Here is a 21,322-nt window from a genome sequence, read left to right on the forward strand (position 1 = left end):
ATGTACAAATAATATTGTTATTACAAATCAAGGAGAAATTAACACTTTATTTCTGCATGGAAAAGGTGCAAAGATCAACATTTATTCTGTATCTATAATTGTCTCTGAACTTGGGTGGCTTCTGTAGGTCTGGAGCAACAGAAAAACCTGACTGGGTAAGAATAATAGATTTTGTGAGGCTCATAAATTGCAATGATCTAGTAACCTCAGTCATTAGTATTAGCGTGTTATTCCAGACTTATCATTTGAATTTAAATTTACCAGTGCACTAGTGGGATTTGAACTTCAGTTTAACAAACTGGGTCTCTGGCTGGCAGCCTAGACTGTGAAAGGCTGCAATTATACTGTACCTTCTTATTAGACGGGAGAAATGGAGTTGCAGATTGAGCAAAGTCCAGGCACCATGCAATACCAAAAAGACAATATGTACCACAGTTCGATTTAATAAAACAAAATTTATTTCCTTGTGTGAACTCTTAGGTACAGATAAAGCATTCAATATATTTTCCTCCTTTTAGGTAAGGGATACAAATAGATGAGCATGTTTGTGACATTCCCTCAATGCTGTCTCACAGTTTCTCCAGGTAAAAGTATTTTCTGCAATCTCTACTTTTCAGTTGTAGTTTTGGTGGCATTTCAGTGGTCAGGCTGGGGCAGCTGAGGGCCCAATGGCTGCACGCCTGCATCCAAAGCCAAGCCTAAATCTGGGTCTGCTGGAGACATGGGCTCTCTTGGGGTTAGAGGACAGTGTATGTGCTTGAGTGGGCAGGAGGAACAGGGGCTTGTTTTGCTATTGTTCTGAGAATTGTGTCCATGCTCTGTTGGCGTCAGAATATGTGATGATACTTGTGGGCTGCCCGCCAGCACACCCTTGGGTGTGTTTGTTGTTAATGCAAACGGCACATTTCACTTTTGGTCCAATTTACACATGAACTTGAATCTTAAAATGACCATGACGAACCTAGAGCCCAATAGTGTCCAAGTACTTTTTGGTAGACAATTATAATTATAAAGAGATAAGAAACATACGACACATTGGTGGAAACACATCAGTTCACAGGTTCATCACAACAGACAAGTGGGATTTCTCATCAAGTCTGGCAGACCATGTTTTAACTGTGTAACAAGTTTGTTCCAGCACTTCGTGTGTTGCTCCAGATTCAGGTATCTGCAGCCCTGAGTCTCCAAACTGAGCGTTGGTCTGGTATCTGCAGCATCCAGATTCAAACACAACTGATAAGTAGGCCAAAAGTTCACCTTATCCACTCAAGCCCCTTTGTGAAATGAGTACTGGCAGCAACAGTTAAGCTCCCTACGTCATCTAAAGTCACTCACATAGCACCAGGTTGACAAACAGAGACAGGAAACTCCTCATGAAAAACTCACATTTGTTTTCATTTAATTAAGGGATATACAGCACAGCAACAGGCCATTGCGGCCCAATGAGCCCAGCCACCCATATAATCCTTAAAAAAAGTACTAAACCCACACTACCCCATAACCCTTCATTTTACTTTCATCCATGTGCCTGTCCAAGAGGCTCTTAAATACCCTTAATGTTTTAGCCTCCACCACCATCCCTGGCAGGTCATTCCAGGCACTCACAACCTCTGTGTAAAAAACTTACCCCTGATGTCTCCCCTAAACTTCCCCCTTAATTTGTACATATGCCTTCTGGTGTTTGCCATTGGTGCCCTGGGAAACAGGTACTGACTATCCACCCTATCTATGCCTCTCATAATCTTGTAGACCTCTATCAAGTCCCCTCTCATTCTTCTATGCTCCAAAGAGAAAAGTCCCAGCTCTGCTAACCTTGCTTCATATGACTTGTTCTCCAAACCAGGCAACATCCTGGTAAATCTCTTCTGCAGCATAGATGCTACCTGACCTGCTGAGCTCCTCCAGCAATTTGTGCGTGTTACTTTGGATTTCTAGCATCTGCAGACTAGCTCATATTTAGGATTAACAGGAGAGTTACTGCAAGTTTTTGTGGATAAGTGGCAGAGTCGGCACCTTCCACTGCTCGATCTTCATTACAGTTCACCGCAATCACTTGTTGACCTCAACTTGCTCCTTCCACAACTCAGTACCTTTTCTCTCTTCCCTTCCCGGGCTTCTGCATTTGGAAGCCCTCCTATCTCACTGGAATATAGTACCACTTTGTAGAAGGCAACAGCAGCCAAGGTGAGCATGGTAAGATTCTACAAAACAAAAATATGATAAATGTTGGGTGTATCTGTTTTCGGAAATGGCGGCTGCTGGTAGGTAGGAATACACAGAAATTTAGAAGGATGAGAGGGGATCTGATTGAAACATAAGATTATTAAGGGATCGGACACATTAGAGGCAGGAAACATGTTTCTGATGTTGGGGAAGTCCAGAACCAGAGGCCACAGTTTAAGAATAAGGGGTAGGCCATTTAGAACAGAGTTCAGGAAAAACTTTTTCACCCAGAGAGTTGTGGATATATGGAATGCTCTGCCTCAGAAGGCAGTGGAGGCCAATTCTCTGGATACTTTCAAGAAAGAGTTAGATAGAGCTCTTAAAGATAGTGGAGTCAAGGGATATGGGGAGAAGGCAGGAACGGGTACAGATTGTGGATGATCAGCCATGATCACGTTGAATGGTGGTGCTGGCTTGAAGGGCCGAACGGCCTACATCTGCACCTATTGTTTATTGTCTATTGCATTGCCAAGAGACCAGAAGGACTCCACTCTGCTTTGAGCAGCGCAGTAAGCTCTTTCGCATTTAACCGAGACCAAACAACGCTACCCCAAACACAGCACTTGTGACAGATGAATGTTGCGACACTGGCGGGCTGTCCCCAGCATGCAACACATTTCACTCTCTGACGTATGAACTTAAATCCTGAATATTTCCGCAGAACACAACCTGGTCTTTGCAAAGGGATCTGCCCCCGTACACTCTTCCTGCAGAGCCACTGTGTTACAACTAAGCCACCAAAGTTTCAGTGTTTGAGCTAACTTCTGCAGAAAAGGGTGAAAGGAAATTAAAATAGCTACCTCCAGAGTTCTAGCTATCATGCAATGCACAGCAGACTGCCTTGGCGTCCCCTGGCCTAGGGATTACAGCAGGGACAGTATCGGCATATTCTCTAGGATATGCTTTCCTCTGTACAGCTGCATTCGCTCTCCCAGCAAACCGTATCACTCATTAAAAGAGCTGCAACCCCTGGGGTTCTCAAACAACAGCACACGGCAGCTGCAACTGCTGTCAAGAGTCACTAACACCAAGTACAGGATGCTTGTCACCCTGCTTCACTGAAGGCCAAGAGTTCTTCAAGATTCATTAGGTCCTTATTTTCACTGCCTCTATGCAAGGTCATTTAGGAATTCTTTCCTGATGCCGATGAACTATGGTGCCTGTAACATCAAATTCTGTTCTTACTCCAGGTATTGTATTCATTGAGTCATAGAGCACCACAGCACAGAAATAGGCCCTTTGGCCCATCTAGTCCGTGCGAAGCGACCTGCACTGGGACCATAGCCATCTGTACCCCTCCCATCCATGTGCTTATCCAAACTTCTCTTCAGTGTTGAAATCGAACCCGCATCCACCACTTCTGCTGGCAGATCGCTCCACACTCTCACCGTCCTGAGTGAAGAACCCCTTAAACATTTCACCTTTCACCCTCAAACTATGACCTCCAGTTCTAGTCTCACCCAAATTCAGTGGAAAAAGCCTGCTTGCATGTACCCTATCCATGCCCCTCATAATTTTGTACACCTCTATCAAAGCTCTCCTCATTTTCCTGCATGCCAGGGAATGCATAGGAAAACATAAATATCAAGCCCATCATTTTTTAAATGGTTTTGGGCAAGTTCTAAACTGAAAGGCTGCAGCCAGGTTACAATAGGAGAAGGAATGACATTTTCAGGCCGAGTTTAGATTTTTATTTTCGTTATTATTAATTCCCAACTCTCCCATCTCACTGGTAACCCTGGGCAACCTTGAGCCTGTTTAAGGGCAAGAAAGTAGACTAACTGTGATCAACCAGATTTAAGATTTTTCCAACACGGATTCTAACTTCCACAGATTTCTCTGTCGTCATGTCTCTGCGTTCTGATGCCAGGGATTGCAAGAACTGTGGAATGGAATTAGTTTCACTTCAGGCCAACAGTTCCTGTCATTTCCAGGAAAGTACCAGAGCAGATGGATGCAAGGAATGCCTGCCAGTGCTGCCCCACCCCTCCAAAACACCCCCTCCCAACATGCCAGTCCCTACTGTGCATCCCTTGACTACAAAATCTGATCCATTTACCGCAGATTTTGTGCTGTCCAAGTGCCACCAGTCTAATTAGGCTAATTAATGCCTTATGTAGGGCAGCATTGTGCTGTAGGCCAGGGTCTACCAGGAATTAGATAGACAGTCTTCCTGCTGGTGGCTCAGGGCCGGGCAACAGAGAGATCTTCCCTTCACGATGAGCAACCTCAACAAAAATCAAATGCAGATCAGAATTTGTTCACAGGCAAACAAAAAGCAGAAAAATATACGCTGCAAGATTGCAGCCTTTCTCTGTCACTGGTGTAAAAGATATATTTAGAAAGATCTACCTACTTGAAATATATTTGCTCTTCCCCTTAAATTCAACAACACACGCATACCTTGGTTTGCAACATCAATGCAGAAAGTACTGGAATAGTAACTAAAATACCTCACATTTGTGGAAGTGAGAGCTAGATTCAGTGATTGTTCAGAACCTTTGAATACAAAAGGAAACAGACTGCCACCAATACAACACCCTCAGTTATAGATGAGACTTGAACAGACTTTACACAAAATGATTAACTTTGGCACAAGGGATAAAACCTTTTGCAGAGACACAACCGACTTTCAGTTTTACGCATCGCCATTGAAAATTGTACCGTGCAACACTTCCAATTTAATTATTGTTCAACAACTGATCAGCAATCCCAACCAGTTCACTTTCCTCCAAAGCCCTGATCAGTCGACTCATTGTCGCCTTCTTCCCTTCACACTGAATGAACTTGAGCAGCATTTGGTACGCCTGTTCATATAATCCTTCCCGCTCGTACTCAAAGGCAATGTTGTCGATGGCGGGATCGCGAAGACCTCGGCAAGTTTTCTGTAAGACGCGGCCAACCTGCTTCCAGTTCCTGCCCACCAACTTGGCAAAGTTACCGTGATCCTGCCCGTTCAATACACGATCATCTGGCATGAAAAGATTCAAAAAAATTTTTCTTTAAAAGCCATACTGCTGAACAACATAGAAAAGAAAGTTTATTAACAAGGATCCTGTGCGGACCATGCTTGCTAGAAGAGAGGAGAGCTATCCTGGCTGATCCCACCTCCCCGTTCTCTACGCCCTGCTTGTGAGTTACAGTCCACAATAAAAACTCTGTTTCAAGCCCCACCATCTTCTGGCAAATTCCTCCCTGCCTGTCCACTTTCATATAATCTTCGTTCCAACTATGTTAAATGGAAGGCAAAGACCAAAAAGTCACATGGCACAGGAAGAATCTATTCAGTTCACCAACTCCATACCAAATATCAAGCACTCATTTGAAGTTCAAAGTAAATTTATTATCTGAGTACATATACACGGGGTGATTGATAAGTTCATGGTTTAAGGTACAATTTTAGAAAACCTAGCACATTTATTTTTCAACATAGTCCCCTCCTACATGTATACACTTAGTCCAGTGGTCATGGAACATACGGATATTGGACCTCCAGAAAGTGTCCATAGCAGGGGTGATTGATAAGTTTGTGGCCTAAGGTAGAAGGAGGCAAGTTATACAGCTCTCGTTACATGCACGTGCAGTTCAACTTTTTGAGTGATTATGCAGGAAGTTTGAAGTTAATAACACATCGGGGTGATTGATAAGTTTGTGGCCTAAAGTAGAAGATGAGTTATTAACTTCAAACTTTCTGCATAATCACTCAGAGTTAATCTGCATGTGCACTTAACCAGAGCTGTATTACTCATCTCCTTCTACCTTAGGCCACAAACTTATCAATCACCCCTGCTATGGACACTTTCTGGAGGTCCAATATCCATATGTTCCACGACCACTGAACTAAGTGTGTACATCACTCATATGTCACCATATACAACCCGGAGATTCATTTCCTTGTGGACATGCTCAATAAATCCAAAATGGAATAATAACCATTATAGAATCAATGAAAGACTGCACCTATTTGGGTGTCCAACCAGTATGCAAAAGACAACGAACTGTGTAAATACAAAAAGAATGAAATAACAACAATAAGTAAACAATAAATATTGTGAACACGAGATGATAAGTCCTCTAAAGTGAATCCATAGGTTACTGCATGCTAGGAGGAATTTACAGTGGCCAAGGGCGGCATAGTAGCTTAATAGTTAGTGCAATTGCTTTACTGCACCAGCGATCACTTGCTGGTGCCTTAGTTGGTAAGAATTTTGTAAGTTCTTCCCATGAAAGTGAATAGAATTCCTTGTTGATGTTAAAATGGTGGGGTTGAAGGAAATACCGGTTCCACTCGAGGGAAACTAAACTACAAATCTGTCTGGGAACCGGAGGCAAGATGCTTTTAGTGGGTGTTAATTGAAATATGCACAGAGGGAAGGAGAGAAAAGATGTTGCTGATGATTTTAGAGGTAGTGCGGGTGGTAGGGGGGGAGTGAATATCAGCAGCTTGATCTAGTTGGATCACATGCACGCTGAACGCTGCTAATTTCAAGTAATTCTATTTGAAGAACAGACTGAGAAACAAATTCACTTGGCTGTGATTTTGAGAATTCTGGTTTCAATCTTAACCACAGCCCAGAACTGAGAGTTGCATTTCAAAAAATCTCAGCTTCTGAGCTTTGCTGTAATTACTTGTGAAGGGAGGCATGGGGAAGGACAGGAGGGAGATTGAAAACTTGGCGGAGTGCAACCTCTCACTCCATGTCAATAAGACCAAAGAACTTCAGGAGAAGGAAACCAGAGGTCCATGAACCAGTAATTATTGGAGGAAATGAGGTGGAGAGGGTCAGTAACTTTAAATTCCTGGGTTTTATTATCTGAGGACATATCCTGGATCCAGAATATTATTGCAAAAAAAGCACGACAGTGCCCCTACTTCGGCATGCCATCAAAAGCCTTGGCAAACATCTACAGATGTGATGGAAAGTGTGCTGACTGGCTGCGTTCCAGCCTGGTATGGGAACAGCAATGCTTTTGAGTGGAAAATCTGACAAAAGATTATGGATTCGGACCAGCACATCACGGGTAAAACCCTCTCAACCACTGAGCGTTACCTACATGAAATGTTGCTGTAGAAAACCAGTATCCATCATCAAAGACCCTCACCAGCAGGCCGTGCTCTTTCCTCACTGCTGTCAGGTAAAAGGTACAGAAACCTCAAGACTCACACCACCAGGTTCAAGAACAGTCACTACCCCTCAACCATCAGGCTCGTGAATAAAAGGACTCTGATATATTGTTGTTTCATGCTCATTATTTATTGCTATTTATTATCTGCATTTGTACAGTTTATGGATTCTGTTTACAGTGACTGTTCTATAGATTTGCTAAGAAAGCTCACAGAAAAAGAATCTCAGGGTTGTATATGGTGACGTGTCTGTACTCTGTTAATAAATTTTACTTTGACTTTGGAAGAAAGGGGGAAAGAGAAAAAACACAATAACATCCGCAAGCATACCATACAAAATACTATTTGCTTATTAAATACAGACATGTACGCTGAAAGTATTTTAACTCTCCCTTATTTCATGATTTTGCTCTCATCTCTGATGCCAGCCATTTCTGATTCGCTTTTAACCGATTAGTACAGTATATAGCCAGACCCAAAATCAATTAGTGATGATCACCTTAATGTGAACATTAGCCAGAGATGTGGTAAGTCAGTTACCCTGGGGCACAGCATTGTTTTAGTGGGGCAATTTAAATGGATTTGACTTCAGTGGCCCACCAGACATTAATCTGGCTTCAAGCACCAACACAGCTAAAGAAAAGGAGGAAGTCATGCAGAGTGAATATAGGGAGTTAGGTAGAAGGTTAAAAGGAAGGATGTCAAGGGCTGTAATCTCTGGGTTATTCGTGGTGTTAGTGAAGGTAGGACAGAAGGTCAGTGTAGATGCCTGCCTGTTTGAGGTGGTTCAGGGATTCAGATTCTGGGACCAAGGCGATCTCTTCAGGGGCGGAGGAGAAAGGGAAACAATATCCTGGTGGGGAGATTTCTTCGAGCAACTCTGAAGGGTTTCGGTTATCTAACAGCAGGGACAGGATTCAAAACATTTGTGTCCTTTTTATTTGTATGGCAGCTGGGAAAGGCAGAAGATAGTAGTTACAGCAAGCAAGTTCAGTAGGTAGGGCAGGCAGGGCAGGATGGGGAATGAAGGTCTGATCAACTAAGCTTGTTTATTCTGCTGCAAGAAGCCTGGCAGGCAAAGCAGGTGAATGCAGGGCACGCAAAGATACATGGGGCTGGGAAACGTGGTTCAGGGACCGGCAGAGTTCAAGGACAGCCTGGTGATGTTCAAGTGAGGAGCAAGGCTGAAAAGAATGGAAAAGGAAAGGAGGAGGCTTGTCTTGTAGCTACAGCACAGGAAGAGGTCAGTCCTCTTACTGTCAATTCTCTTTAACGCCATAAAAACTTCATTCAAACCCTCTTTGTTTAAGGAAAATGAGCCGGATTATTGTTATCTCTAACCATTCTTAGTTTAATTTTGGTAGTTCTGCAGAGTCGTAGAGTACTGCAGTGCAGGGAAGCCTTTTGGTCCATCTAGTCTCTGATCTTCTGCCTAGTCCCACCTATCTGTACCCGGACCATATCACTCCAAACCCTCCCTTCCTTGTGCCCTCCAAACCTCCTGTAAATTAAATGCAGATCCTGTTCCATGAAATCATGCCAGCTATACCCCTCATATTTGTATACCTCTACAAGATCTCCCCTCATTCTCGTATGCTCCAGGGAATAAAGTCCTAACCAGTTCAACCTTTTCCTATAACTCAGTCCAAGCAACATCCTTATAACTTTATGGACAGCTATGATGAAACAAACGCCGAGAACAAGGCATATAGGAGCACATTTATGAGAGAAATCAGGACAACAAAAGGAGTACATGAAATAGGTCTGGTAAATAAGGTAAAAAGGAATCCCAAGAGTTTGCATAAGATTTCATGGGAATCCGGAGACGAGGACAGGAGGCCCAAAGGTGCCCTGTCCTGGTTTTGGAGGCCTGTACATAAGACATAGGAGCAGAATTAGGCCATTCAGACCATTGAGTCTTCTCCGCCATTCCAACATGGCTGACCCCGGATCCCTCTCAACCACACACACCTGTGTTCTCACCATATCCTTTCATGCCCTGACCAATCAGGAAACTATTAACTTTCACTTTAAATATACCCACTGGTCTCCACCGCAGTCTGTGGCAGAGCATTCCACAGATTCACTACTCTCTGGCTAAAAAATATCCTCCTTACCTCTGTTGTAAAGAGTCGCAACTCAATTTTGAGGCTGCACCCTCTAGTTCTGGATATCCCTACCATGCGGAAACATCCGCACCATATCCACCTTATCCAGTCCTTTCAACATTTGGTAAGTTTCAATGAGATTCCCCACCCACCCCCCGCATTCTTCTAAGTTCCAGTGGGTACAGGCCCAATGCTGCTAAACATTCTTCATATGTTAACCTCTTCATTCCCGGAATCATCCTCGTGAACCTCCTCTGGACTCTCTCCAATGACAACACATCCTTTCTGAGGTATGGGGCCAAAATCTGTTGACAATACTCCAAGTGCAGCCTAACCAGTGTCTTTTAAAGCCTCACTATTATCTTCTTGCTTTTATATTCTATTCCCCTTGAAATAAATGACACATTGCATTTGCCTTCTTTACCACAGACTCAACCTGTAAACTAACCTTCAAGGAGTTTTGCACGAGGACTCCCAGGTCCCTCTGCACCTCTGATGTTTGAACCTTATCCCCATTTAGGTAATAATCCACACTATAGTTCCTTTTACCAAAATGCATTATAATACATTGCCTAACACAGTTTTTCATCTGCCACTTTGCCCCTTCTTCCAGTCTGTCTGTGTCCTGCTGCAATTGCATTGCCTCCTCAGCACTACCTACCATTTGACTGTAAACTTGCCACAAAGCAACCAATTCCACAATGGGGGGGGGGGGGGGTCACGCGGGTTGGTGGATGGGAGAGGTGGGAAAGGGTTTTGTTTCGCTGTTGTTGTCTTGCTTTGTTTTGTGTCGTTGTCACTGCTTGTGTTGCTCTGCAGAATATCGTGGGCATCCTATGTTGTCAACAGAATGTGTGGAGACACTTGTGGCAGCCTCCAGCACATCGGCTGTTGTCAACACAAAGGAAAGATTTCTCTATGTACACCCATGTGGTAAATTAACCCGAATCTGAAGTACATAAAGAGCAAAAGGGTAACTAGGAAGAGGGTAGACACTTCGTGTGGTTGTCTGTGTTTGGAGCCGCAAGAGGCGGGAGAGATATTAAACGAATATTTCTAGTCTGTAGAAGATCATGGAAGGTGGCAAGTTCAGGACAGAGAACTGCGATGCCTTGAAATATAGCCACATTATAAAAGAGAAGGTGCTGGCTATCTTAAATTGCATAAAGGTGGATTAAAAATCCAGACCATGAGTATCATAATCATTATAAGAGGAAGGTGAAGAAAATACTGGCGTCGCAGAAGTGATTATTGGGTCTTTTTGCCACTGCTGAAGGACTGGAAGACTGCAGAGTGGCTAATGTTATTTAAAGAAGGCTGCAGAGGGCAACCTAGGGAACATACACTCAGTGGGAGACAGGGCATGCTTGTGTTTGGAAAGGCAAGGTCTGATTAGGATCGTAAGCATGGGTCGTACCTCCCTAAATTGGGTTGTTTGTTTTGAGAAGGTGACTTACAGGATCAATGAGGACATGGACTTTGACAAGGTCCTGCATGGTCAGCTGGTCCAGGAGGATCGAGCACACGGGATCCAGAGCACACTCGTCAAGTGGATACAAAATTGAGGTCAGACGGTGGTAGTGGAGGGCTGTTTATCATTTTGAGAGCCTGTGACCAGCAGCGTATCACAGGGGCAGGTGTTGTTTGTCATCTATATTAATGATTCCAATGAGAATATAGTTGGCATGGTTGGTAAGTTTGCAGGGGACACCAAAATCGGTGACAGAGTGGACAATGAAGTTAACCGCAATTACAACAGCACCTGGACCAGGGGGTTCCCAACCTTTTTTATGCCATGGACCCCTATCGTTAACTGAGAGGTCTGTAGACTCCAGGTTGGGAACTCCTGATCTAGACTAACTTGGGAAGTGAGCCAAAGAAGGCAGATGGAACTTAACACAGACAAATAGGAAGTGATTTATTTTGGGAAGTTGAACCAGGAGAAGTCTTACACTGTAAATGGCAAGGTGCTGAAGAATATTGTAGGACAGAGACCTAGAGGTACATACATGAAGGTGGTGATATAGGCAGGCAGGATAATGTAGAAGGCATTTGGTGTGCTTGCCTTGATCGTTGAGGGCATTGAGTATAAAAATTAGGGATGTCATGTTAGAACTGTACAAGATGCTTTCGAGTCTATACCGGAGTACTGTGTGCATTTCTGGTCATCTGGTTATAGGAAAAATGTCATTAAGCTGGGAAGGTGCGGAAAAGACTCTCAGAGATGTTACCAGGACTGGATGGCTTGAGTTACAAGGAGAGATTAGATAGGCTGGGGCTGTTTTCCCTGGAGCAGAGGAGACTGAGGGGTGACCTTCTCGATGTAAATAAAATCATGAGGGACTCAGGTAAGGTGGATGGTCACAGTCTTTCTCCCCATGTCTGGGGTGCCTAAGAATAAAGGCGAGAGGGGAAAGATTTAATGGGTGTGAGGAGTAACTTTTCTTCATACAGAAAGTGGATGGTGTTAGGAGTGAGCTGCCAGAGGAAGTGGTACAGGCAGGGGCAGAGACAGCACGGCACAGGCCCTTCAGCCCAACGAGCCTGCACCACCCAATTACACCATGTGACCAATTAACCTAACCCGTATGCTGGGAGGAAACCAAAGAAAAGCCACAAGGTCAGAGGGAGAATGTACAGACAGCAGCGGGTTACTGGCACTGTACAGAATCTGGTTTATTATCACCGGCATGTGATGAGAAATTTGTTAATTTAGCAGCAGCAGTTCAATGTAATACATAATCTAGCAGAGAGCGAGAAAATAATAATAATCAAATAAAGCAAAACAATAAATAAACAAGTAAATCAAATACGAATATTGAATAGATTTTTAAAAATGTGCAAAAACAGAAATACTGTATATTAAAAAAGTGAGGCAGCATCCAAAGCTTCAATGTGCATTTAGGAATGGGATGGCAGAGGGGAAGAACTGTTCCTGTGCTAACCGCTACACTACCCCCCACCCCCGATGAAGAAAGTGGTTTGAAGGAGATTTGGACAGGAACATGGTAGAAAAGATTGAGGGATATCAGGCAAATGGGACTAGCTCAGTTAGACAACTTGGTCAGCCTGGACAAGATGGGCCTAAGAACCTGTCTCTGCTTTCTATAACTCTCTGATCCCCACGCTACACGTGAATCCTCTCTAGCAAGAGCAATAACATTGGCATTATTTCAGAAAGAAGACCACATCCTGTTGATACTGCACCTAGCAGGTCACGGACAAAACTGCTGAGATGTGAGAAACAGGCATACCAGATCACCTCAAGATTTGACGATAGCATTCTTCAAAATTAATTTAGCTGTTAATTAAATTGTGGTAGCAACAGTAAGAGACACTATATTGAAATGTGGTAATTACATAGCAAGGCACTTAAAAATAAAAGATGCAATTAAATACCCGAAGCTAATCAGCAGCTCCTTCTAAATTTGCTTTCTGTCTACAAAATGTGGTGGAAAGAGCCCAGTCCATCACAGACAGAGCCCTCCCCCACCACTGAGCACATCTACAGGGGGCACAGCCACAAGAAAGCAGCATCCAATCTCAAAAACCCCCATGCTCACTTCTCGCTGCTGCCGTCCCACACCAACAAGTTCAGGACCAGTTATTACCTTTAACCATCAGGCTCCCGATCCAGCATGGATAACTTCACTCACCTCAACACCAAACTGATTCCACAACCTATGGGCTCATATTTCTACAACTCAGGTTCTCAGTACTTATTTATTTGTTTAATTAATTTGCACGGTTTGTCTTCCTTTGCACTTCAGTTGTTAATGCAGAGTTTTTTCATTGATTCTATGGAATGTTTTTGCTTTACTGAGAATGCCGACAAGAAAATAGATCTCAAGGTAGTATATGGTAACATATATGTACTTTGATAATAAATCTACTTCGAACTTTGATTTAATTTCCTCAGGGACCGCGGTTACAACATGATAACTGAAGATGCCAAGGGCAAGACGGCCCTCCAAAATTCATCAGATCAGTTCAGGGAAATAAAAGGATCGACGACACTTCAAACTGAACAAGAGTCTGGACACAACAGGATGGGGAGAGCAAACAGCCAAAGCAAACCACCTCAAGAATTACAAGGAGGCCAACCAAATTGTAACAGGGCAACCTCGGTACCCCGCCAACAACCGAAGCCAATACTCACCAAAGAAAACCCCTTGGAATTCAAAAGTGCTTGCTGAGGGCAATGAGTTCCCATTTAGCTGGTTGGTCATCAGAGATGATACTGAAGGTGGAGAGGATGGAGACAGAGATTCGGGTACCGAGTATATTTCCGAAGCTTTCTCACGCTGTACGTTAGAATCTTGACAGATAGGTCCACATTCAAGCACCATCTGCCTGATGCCTGCTTCCAGTCTGCTAATATCATCATCTCGGAGATGGTTGGGCTGAAATTGGGAAAGAAACCTTAATCATTTAAAAAGCCAGGTCAGTTACGCAGAGAGAATATGGCTCTCAAGTAACACCAAAAAGGAAGTTTTCTTTATTTACAACTATGTGAATTATACTCTGCACAGTTTCTGATGAACTGAGATGGAAAAGGAATTTACTTTTCTTTTCACATCTTTAGACAAACTCCAAGCCCATTTTTGTATAATTTTATCGATAGGATTTTGACATTGAGACCAGTATTTATTGCCCATCCCTCATTATCCTCCACAAAGTTATGGTGAACTTTTTCAAACCACCAGTAATCCTACAGTGCCAGCACCCACGTGGGACTTCGAGGTGAGTGGTCCTGGGCTCGAGTACACGCTTGCTATGCGTGCTGGGTTGAGCGTTGAGCTAGCAACTTGGCCCTGTAAAACACAGATAAATGCTGAAGAATCGGCAAGGTTGCCGCCTGATGCACCACAAGGCACAGAGAGGAACAACAGTGCAGGTGAACAATGAGCTTACCCTGACATTTTAAACCTGCCTTTGGCCTTCTTTGTTATGAAGGAAACAACCCAGACCTCTTCCCAACCAAAGTGCTCCTGACCTGGCAATTCTCTATGGTTGGATTCCATTGGATGGCGTGCTACCATCGCGGTTCAATTCCCGCTGCTCTCTAGAAGGGGTTTATACGTTCTCCCTGTGAGCATGTGGATCTCCTGCAGGTGCTCTGACACCTCCCACCTCCCAAAGACGTACAGGTCAGCAGGTTAATGGGTGTAAGTGGGCAGTTAGGGCTCTTTACCGTGCTGTATCTCTCCAAGTTAAATCTACATCCTACCTACAATGTGCTGATCAGAGCGGCCCGTGGCACATTAATTGGAGGCTAATGAGGTTTTTGTTTAAAGGAAGAGTTCAAGCAGAGCCTCGAACATTCTGCTTTGGCTAGTTAGAGTCAGAGAATCATAGAAAAGTACAGCATAGAACCAGGCCCTTCAACCCATCTAGTCTGTTTGGGAAAGTATCCCATACAGCTGCTTAACCCACCTGTTCACTGCCTACAACATACCTCTGCATCGGTAAACTTCATATATCTCCGTGTCCAGCTTGCATTCCAAAGTCCATTACCTTGTCTTTCAGTACTTCCATATGCCCCACTGTGGCCAGTCCACTGATATCTTCTGACAGCTTAGAACTTTCTTTCTTGGTGTTATCCATTTAAATTCTGGCATTAGCATGTGTTTTACTGAAGGTTTTCCCACTGCCAATACCCATGCACAAGTTCATGAAATAAAACCTGTCCTTATTTTCCACAAAGGACAGAAGCATGGCCATCCCGTGGATAAACAAAAATGCTGTTATCAGTCAGAGCCGTTTCCTATGAACCCAAAATACCACAAACACAAATATGCCCTAAAAGCATCAACACGCATTAATGAACGGGTTAAAACATTTAAATACCTAAAAAGAAAATAAAAAATGTTAAAAAACCACTTCCACTGAAATTTGCAAGCACTGATCGAGACCAAAAGCACAATGTAGGGCTGGAAAAAGGATGCCCATTCAATTGGTAAAGTGCAGGGAAGAAGCTACCTGCTAGCTGGGGTTTGCAAATTGATCAGCATACTTATTCAGACAATGACTGCTTCCTCCACATTTATATGTACAAGATGAGGCCTCAGACTAACTGTTTAATACCAACTCTTGATCAACAGAATATATTCCTTCAGTCTGGAAGTTGCATCACATCCCTTCCTGACCAACTTCCTTTCCATGGTGCCAAGGAATGAAAAGACCATGGAATAATAAATTCTGGTAGCCCATTTGCACAAGACCAGGATCCACAAACAGCGATGCAATAGTGTCCAGCCTCCTTGCCCTTCCCTTCATACGTGGCGGACTCTCCTCTCTTATCAGATTCTTTCTTCTTCAGCCCAGTACCTCTTCTACCTAACACCTCCCAGCTTTTCACCTCATCCCCACTCCCCCATGCATAAGGCCATAAGACACAAGAGGAGAATTAGGCCATTCAGCCCATTGAATCTGTTCCACCATTCAATCATGGCTGATTTATTATCCACCTCAATCCCATTCTCCAGCCTGCTCCATGTAACCTTCGACATCCTTACTAATCAAAAACTTATCAAACTACTTTAAGTATACCCAGTGACCTGACCTCCACACAGCTGACTGTGGCAAAGAATTTCACAGATTCCCCACCCTCTTGCTAAAGAAATTCCTCCTCTTCACTGTTCTAAAGGAATGTCCTTCTGTTCTGAAGCTATGCTCTCTAGTCCTGGACTTGGCCACTGTAGGGAACATCCCCTCTATCCGAGCCTTTCAACATTCGTTAAGTTTCAGTGAGATCCCTTCTCATTCTTCTCAACTCCAAGTACATTGTCATCAAACGTTCCTCACGTGTTAACCTTTTCATTCCCAGAATAATTCTCATGACCTGAATAAACTCTTCTCGGGCTTCCAACCTGATACAGGCATCGATTTTAACCACCGTTTTGTGATAAACCACATCTTCATCAGGGATGATGCCCAGGCATGTCTAGTCTGGTGGTATTTATACCCCCGTAGTCTGTCCCTCCTGATGGGTTAGTCTTTGTCCAATCAGGTTTCCACTCTCCCACCTTGTTTAAAATCAAATTCCAGTTCTTACTTAGAAAGGGACCTTAATCTTTGTTAAAATTCTTTTCCTCTAGTTTTCTTTCAATGGTTTCCTTTACCAGGCAGTCCCAAAGCCATTGGCACAGCTCAGTTGTTTTGTGCCGTCAAAGTCAATCCTGCGGCCATTGCGAATGCAGTGTTCTGCTACCGTCGATTTCTCTAGGTAACCCAAACGGATACTTCTCCTGCTCTCCTTGATGCAGGTTTTCACTGTGTGTCCCGTCTGGCTGATATACTCTGCTCCGCATTCACAGGGAATCCTGTAAACACCAGCCAATCTGAGTGCCAGGTCATCTTTGACCCTCATGAGCTGTGATTCCTCTGCACCCTCACTAATGCCAGCCCATCCTTTCTAGATAATGGGCCAAATGATTGCTCATGATGCTCCAAGTGTGGTCTAACAATACCTTATAAAGGCTCAGCATTACATCTTTGTTTTTTATATTCTAGTCCTCTCAAATTGAATGCTATCTTTACATTTTTACCACTGACTCAACCTGCAAGTTGACCTTTAGAGAATCCTGCATGAGGACTCCCAAGATCCTTTGCACCTCTGATTTCTGAATTTTCTCCCCATTTAGGAAATAGTCTATGCCTTTATTCCATTTACCAAAGTGCATTATATTCCATCTGCCACTTTGTTGCCCATTCTCCTATTCCATTCCAGAAAGCACTTCTGGAAATCCAGATGAACAGCAGCCATGGACTCTCTTTTGTCTATTCTGCCTGTTATTTCCTCAAATAATTCCAACAGATTTCTCAATTAAGGAAACTATGCTGACTATGGCCTATTTTATCATATGCCTCCAAGTACCATAAAATCTTAATAATGGACTCACCTACCCACCTTCCCCCTTATCTGGTTTCACCTATCACCTGCATACTTGTACTCCTTGCCCTCTCCCATTTTTTTACTGTGGCTTCTTCCCCCTTCCTTCCCAATCCTGAAGAAGGGTTTTGGCCCAAAATGTTGACTGCTTATTCCTTTCCATAGATGCTAACTGATCTGCTATATTCCTCCAGCACTTTGTAGAGTAATTTTGCAAAGTATTTAAAATCTGGTTGCAAAGTGCCACTGCTTGTACTGCATTCCCTCCCCCATCTACTTATTCTGTCTTCTTCCTCCTTGCTTTTCAGCCCTGATGAAAGGTCTTGACCAAAACCACAATCGTTTATTCCTCTCCCTAGATGCTGCCTGATCTGCCAAGTTCCTCCAGTATTTTGCGTGTGTTGCTGTGGATTTCCAGCATCTGGAGTATCTCTTGCGTTTATAATAATGACCAGTTTTTCCTCAGTAATTATCACTGAGGCAATCAGGTGAAGACAGATCTCTGAAGTCGTGCCCTGGGATCTGCTCCTTCCTGCTGGGATGATTTAATATCACAACTGAACAGAAGTCTCTCCACCCGTGTCACCTTCCAACCAGATTTTGAATCATTTGCAGTATTAGAGAGAAGAAGGAAATTTTTCTGAGGGTTATAAAGATCTGGCTTTTAAAGATGATGTTGGCTTGTCAAACAAGATTCCACAGATACATCATGGAAACAAAGTGGTTAACACATTACTTTCCAGCAGACAGCTGTATGGTTAGGGTTTCATTATCACTGCTGTCTATAAGGAAGTTGTACGTTCTTCGCATGACTTGCTGCATTTTCTCCGGTTTCTTCACGTGCACGGCTGTAGATATGCTCTGCTGCCATTGGAAGCAAGACAACACTTGCAGGCTGCCCAACACAATCCCTGCTGATTTGATTTGACGCAAAGCAATGCATCCACTCCATATTTTGATGTACATGTGACGACTTAAAGCTAACTGTTAATCTTTCAAAAGACAGACTTGTTTGGAAAGGCCAAGTTTACACACAATTAGGATAAAGCCAGGGCATGGGGCTAACTTGAACAGCTTTCTCAAAGAGCCTGCAGAGAATCGAATGAAGCTCCTCCGGTGCAGTAAAATGCTATGATTCTCTACCTACCTCATTTGCCTTGATGTGTTTTATGCAGGATTCTGGCTTATTCAGGATATCATCTAATGTCACCGGGCCAGCCTTCAGCTCCATTGTAAAGGCCGTGCTGGGGATAGACTGTCTTTGAAAATGATGCACTAGAGCGTTTTTGAGACTGCCTCTTTCGTAACTGTGCAGAAACTTCCTGCATTTTACTTCCTCTGTAAATTTCAGCTGAAGTCCAAAAGCACTTCTGTAAACTTTCAGGATTTCATAACCTCCACTACTGCCAGTGGCATCTGCAAAGAGAATTGCAAGAGATAACTCTTTACACAAACTGCACACAGATTTGGTTTGCCTCCTAAAGTTGCATGCAAAGGGCTTGGAATTTGTAGCCGGACACACTGGAAACTACAATGAAGGTAGCTCACTTCCAGTGACAACTTCCAAGCTCTTCAAAATGAACAGATGCAATCCCATTTATCATTTCGTAGTCAGTTCCCTCCATTTTGTGTTCCTTTGTGTTTCTAAAGGAAACACGGATTTTTATTAGGTGAACATTAATTGTAAGTCTCAACACCCTCTTGACCAAATCTAAATGATTGGATTTGCACAGTATATCCTATCTTGTGGCACACGCCCTTTCCTTCTCATTCTAAAAAAATTGGCACTGAGGTTTGTATGGGAGTAATTTTTGATTAGAAACTTAATTCCTGTACCTTAATTTTTGAAAATCTCCCATGCGATATCTTATCCAAAGTATGTATATGTCATCTTATACTACCTTGAGATACATTTTCTTGCAGGTATATACAGGAAAATTAATTACAGTAGAATTTATTGAAAAACTATTCATAAATAGTCTGACAAACAACCAATGTGTAAAAGAAAACAAATCGTACAAATAAACAAATACATAATACTGAGAAGATGAGTGTAGAGTTCCTCAATGTGAGTCTGTTGGTTGAGGAAAAGGTCAAATTTCAAAGTAAAGTTTATTATCAGAATGCATACATATCACCACATACAACCCTGAGATTCTTCTTCTTCACAAATGGATCTATGCATAAACTGTAAACAACTGTGTAAATGCAGATATAAATAAATAGCAATAAATAATGAGCATGAAATTATACTATAACAGAGTCCTTAAAGGAGTGCAGCTATCCCCTTTAGTTCACGAGCCTGATGGTTGAGCAGTAGTGACTGTTCTTGAACCCAGTGGTGCAAATCTTGAGGCTCCTGTACCTTTATCTCATGGCAGCAGCGAGAAAAGGGCAAGGCCTGGGCAGTGAGGATCTTTGATGATGGATGCTGTTTTTCTACAGCAACATTTCATCTCAATGGTTGGGAGTGATTTACCTGCGATGCACTGGGCCAAATCCACTACCTTTTGTAGGATTTTCCACTCAAAGGCATTGGGGTTCCTATACAAGGCCATAATACCAGCACACTTTCCACCACATATCTATAGAATTTTGCCAAGGTTTTCAATGACATGCTGAATCTTCACTGACTCATGAATATACCAGCCAGTTGGTCGGCACAGGTCTTCAGTATGGCCAGGTACTCAGTCTGGACCGGATGCTTTCCTTGGATTCACTCTCTTGAAGGCAATCTGCACCTTATCTTCAGATACTGAAGCCAAAGGATCACCAGGAGATGTGGGGGTGTAAGATGGTTCCTCCTTGTTCTGGTGGTCAAAGCAAGCATAGAAGGCATTGAGTTCATCTGGAAGTGAAGCTCTGCTGTCCCCGATGTGGCAAAATTTAACTTTGTAATGGTATTCAAACCCTGCCACAGCCATCGACATCCCTCATTGATGCTCGTCGTCTGGAATGTCCCCTTCTTCTGAGAGATCATAGCTGCACCTCTTGTAGCATTTTTGATCTCCAAGACTGAAATGCCTCTGATCTGGCTCTCAGCAGGTTCTAGATTTCATTGTTCATCCAGGGCTTCTGACTGGGGAAAACCCAGAACGATTCTGTGGGTACACTCTCATCCACAGCTGTTTTAATAAAAGTCTGTAATGACCCTGGTGTAGTCGTTCAGGTTCTTGGATGAGCTCCTGAACACGGCCCAATCCACTGACTCAAGGCAATCCTCTTGGCTGTCTTGATTTCTGCAGCAACATGCTCACAATGCTGGAGGAAATGCAGTCTGGACAGCATCTACGGAAAAGAGTACAGCTGACGTTTCGGGCCAAGACCCTTCAGCAGGACTGGAGAAAAAAAAAGATGAGTAGAGTTAAAAGGTGGGGGAGGGGAAAGAGCGATATGTGGAACTGGGAGGGGGAGGGGGGAAGTAAAGAGCTGGGAAGTTGATTGGTTAAAGAGATACAGGGCTGGTGAAGGGGGAATCTAATAGAAGAGGACATAAAGCCATGGAAGAAGGAAAAGGGGGAGGAGCACCAGAGGGAAGTGATAAGCAGGTAAGGAGATAAGGTGAGAAAGGGAAAAGGGGATGCTTAACAGTGACGTGGTTGGGGGGGGGGGGGGGTGGATATTACCGGAAGTTTGAGAAATCAAAGTTCATGTCATCAGGTTGCAGGCTACCTTGGTGGAATATAAGGTATTGTTCCTCCAACCTGAGTGTCGCGACAGTTAGAGGAGGTCATGGATTGGCATATCAGAATGGGAATGGGAAATGGAATTAAAATGGGTGATCAATGGACGATTCCGCTTTTTCTGACAGACAAGGTGCCCAGCAAAGCGGTCTCCCAATCTACATCCGGTCTCACCAATATACAGGAAGCCACACCAGGAGCACCAGATACAGTAGATGAGCCCAACAGACTCACAGGTGAAGTGTCACCTCACCTGGAAGGACTCTTTGGGGCCCTGAATGGTAGTGAG

The 21,322-nt window shown here is 43.5% G+C and overlaps 1 protein-coding gene across 3 annotated transcripts in view; it reads right to left on the bottom strand.

The window, feature by feature from the left end:
* Positions 1–1,657: 1,657 nt before the first annotated feature.
* Positions 1,658–21,322, bottom strand: part of tradd (tnfrsf1a-associated via death domain) — a 47,562-nt gene continuing 27,897 nt past the window's right edge. For all 3 annotated transcript variants that reach the window (XM_059992621.1, XM_059992623.1, XM_059992620.1), the window contains exons 3-5: positions 18,498–18,766; positions 13,616–13,859; positions 1,658–5,194 (exon numbers count right to left, since the gene is read on the bottom strand). In XM_059992621.1, coding sequence (XP_059848604.1) covers positions 4,905–5,194; positions 13,616–13,859; positions 18,498–18,766 — 803 coding nt within the window. In that variant the 3' untranslated portion in view covers positions 1,658–4,904. The remainder of the gene's footprint in view (positions 5,195–13,615; positions 13,860–18,497; positions 18,767–21,322) is intronic.

Source organism: Hypanus sabinus, chromosome 17 (genome assembly GCF_030144855.1).
Source record: "Hypanus sabinus isolate sHypSab1 chromosome 17, sHypSab1.hap1, whole genome shotgun sequence".
Classification (NCBI taxonomy): domain Eukaryota; kingdom Metazoa; phylum Chordata; class Chondrichthyes; order Myliobatiformes; family Dasyatidae; genus Hypanus; species Hypanus sabinus.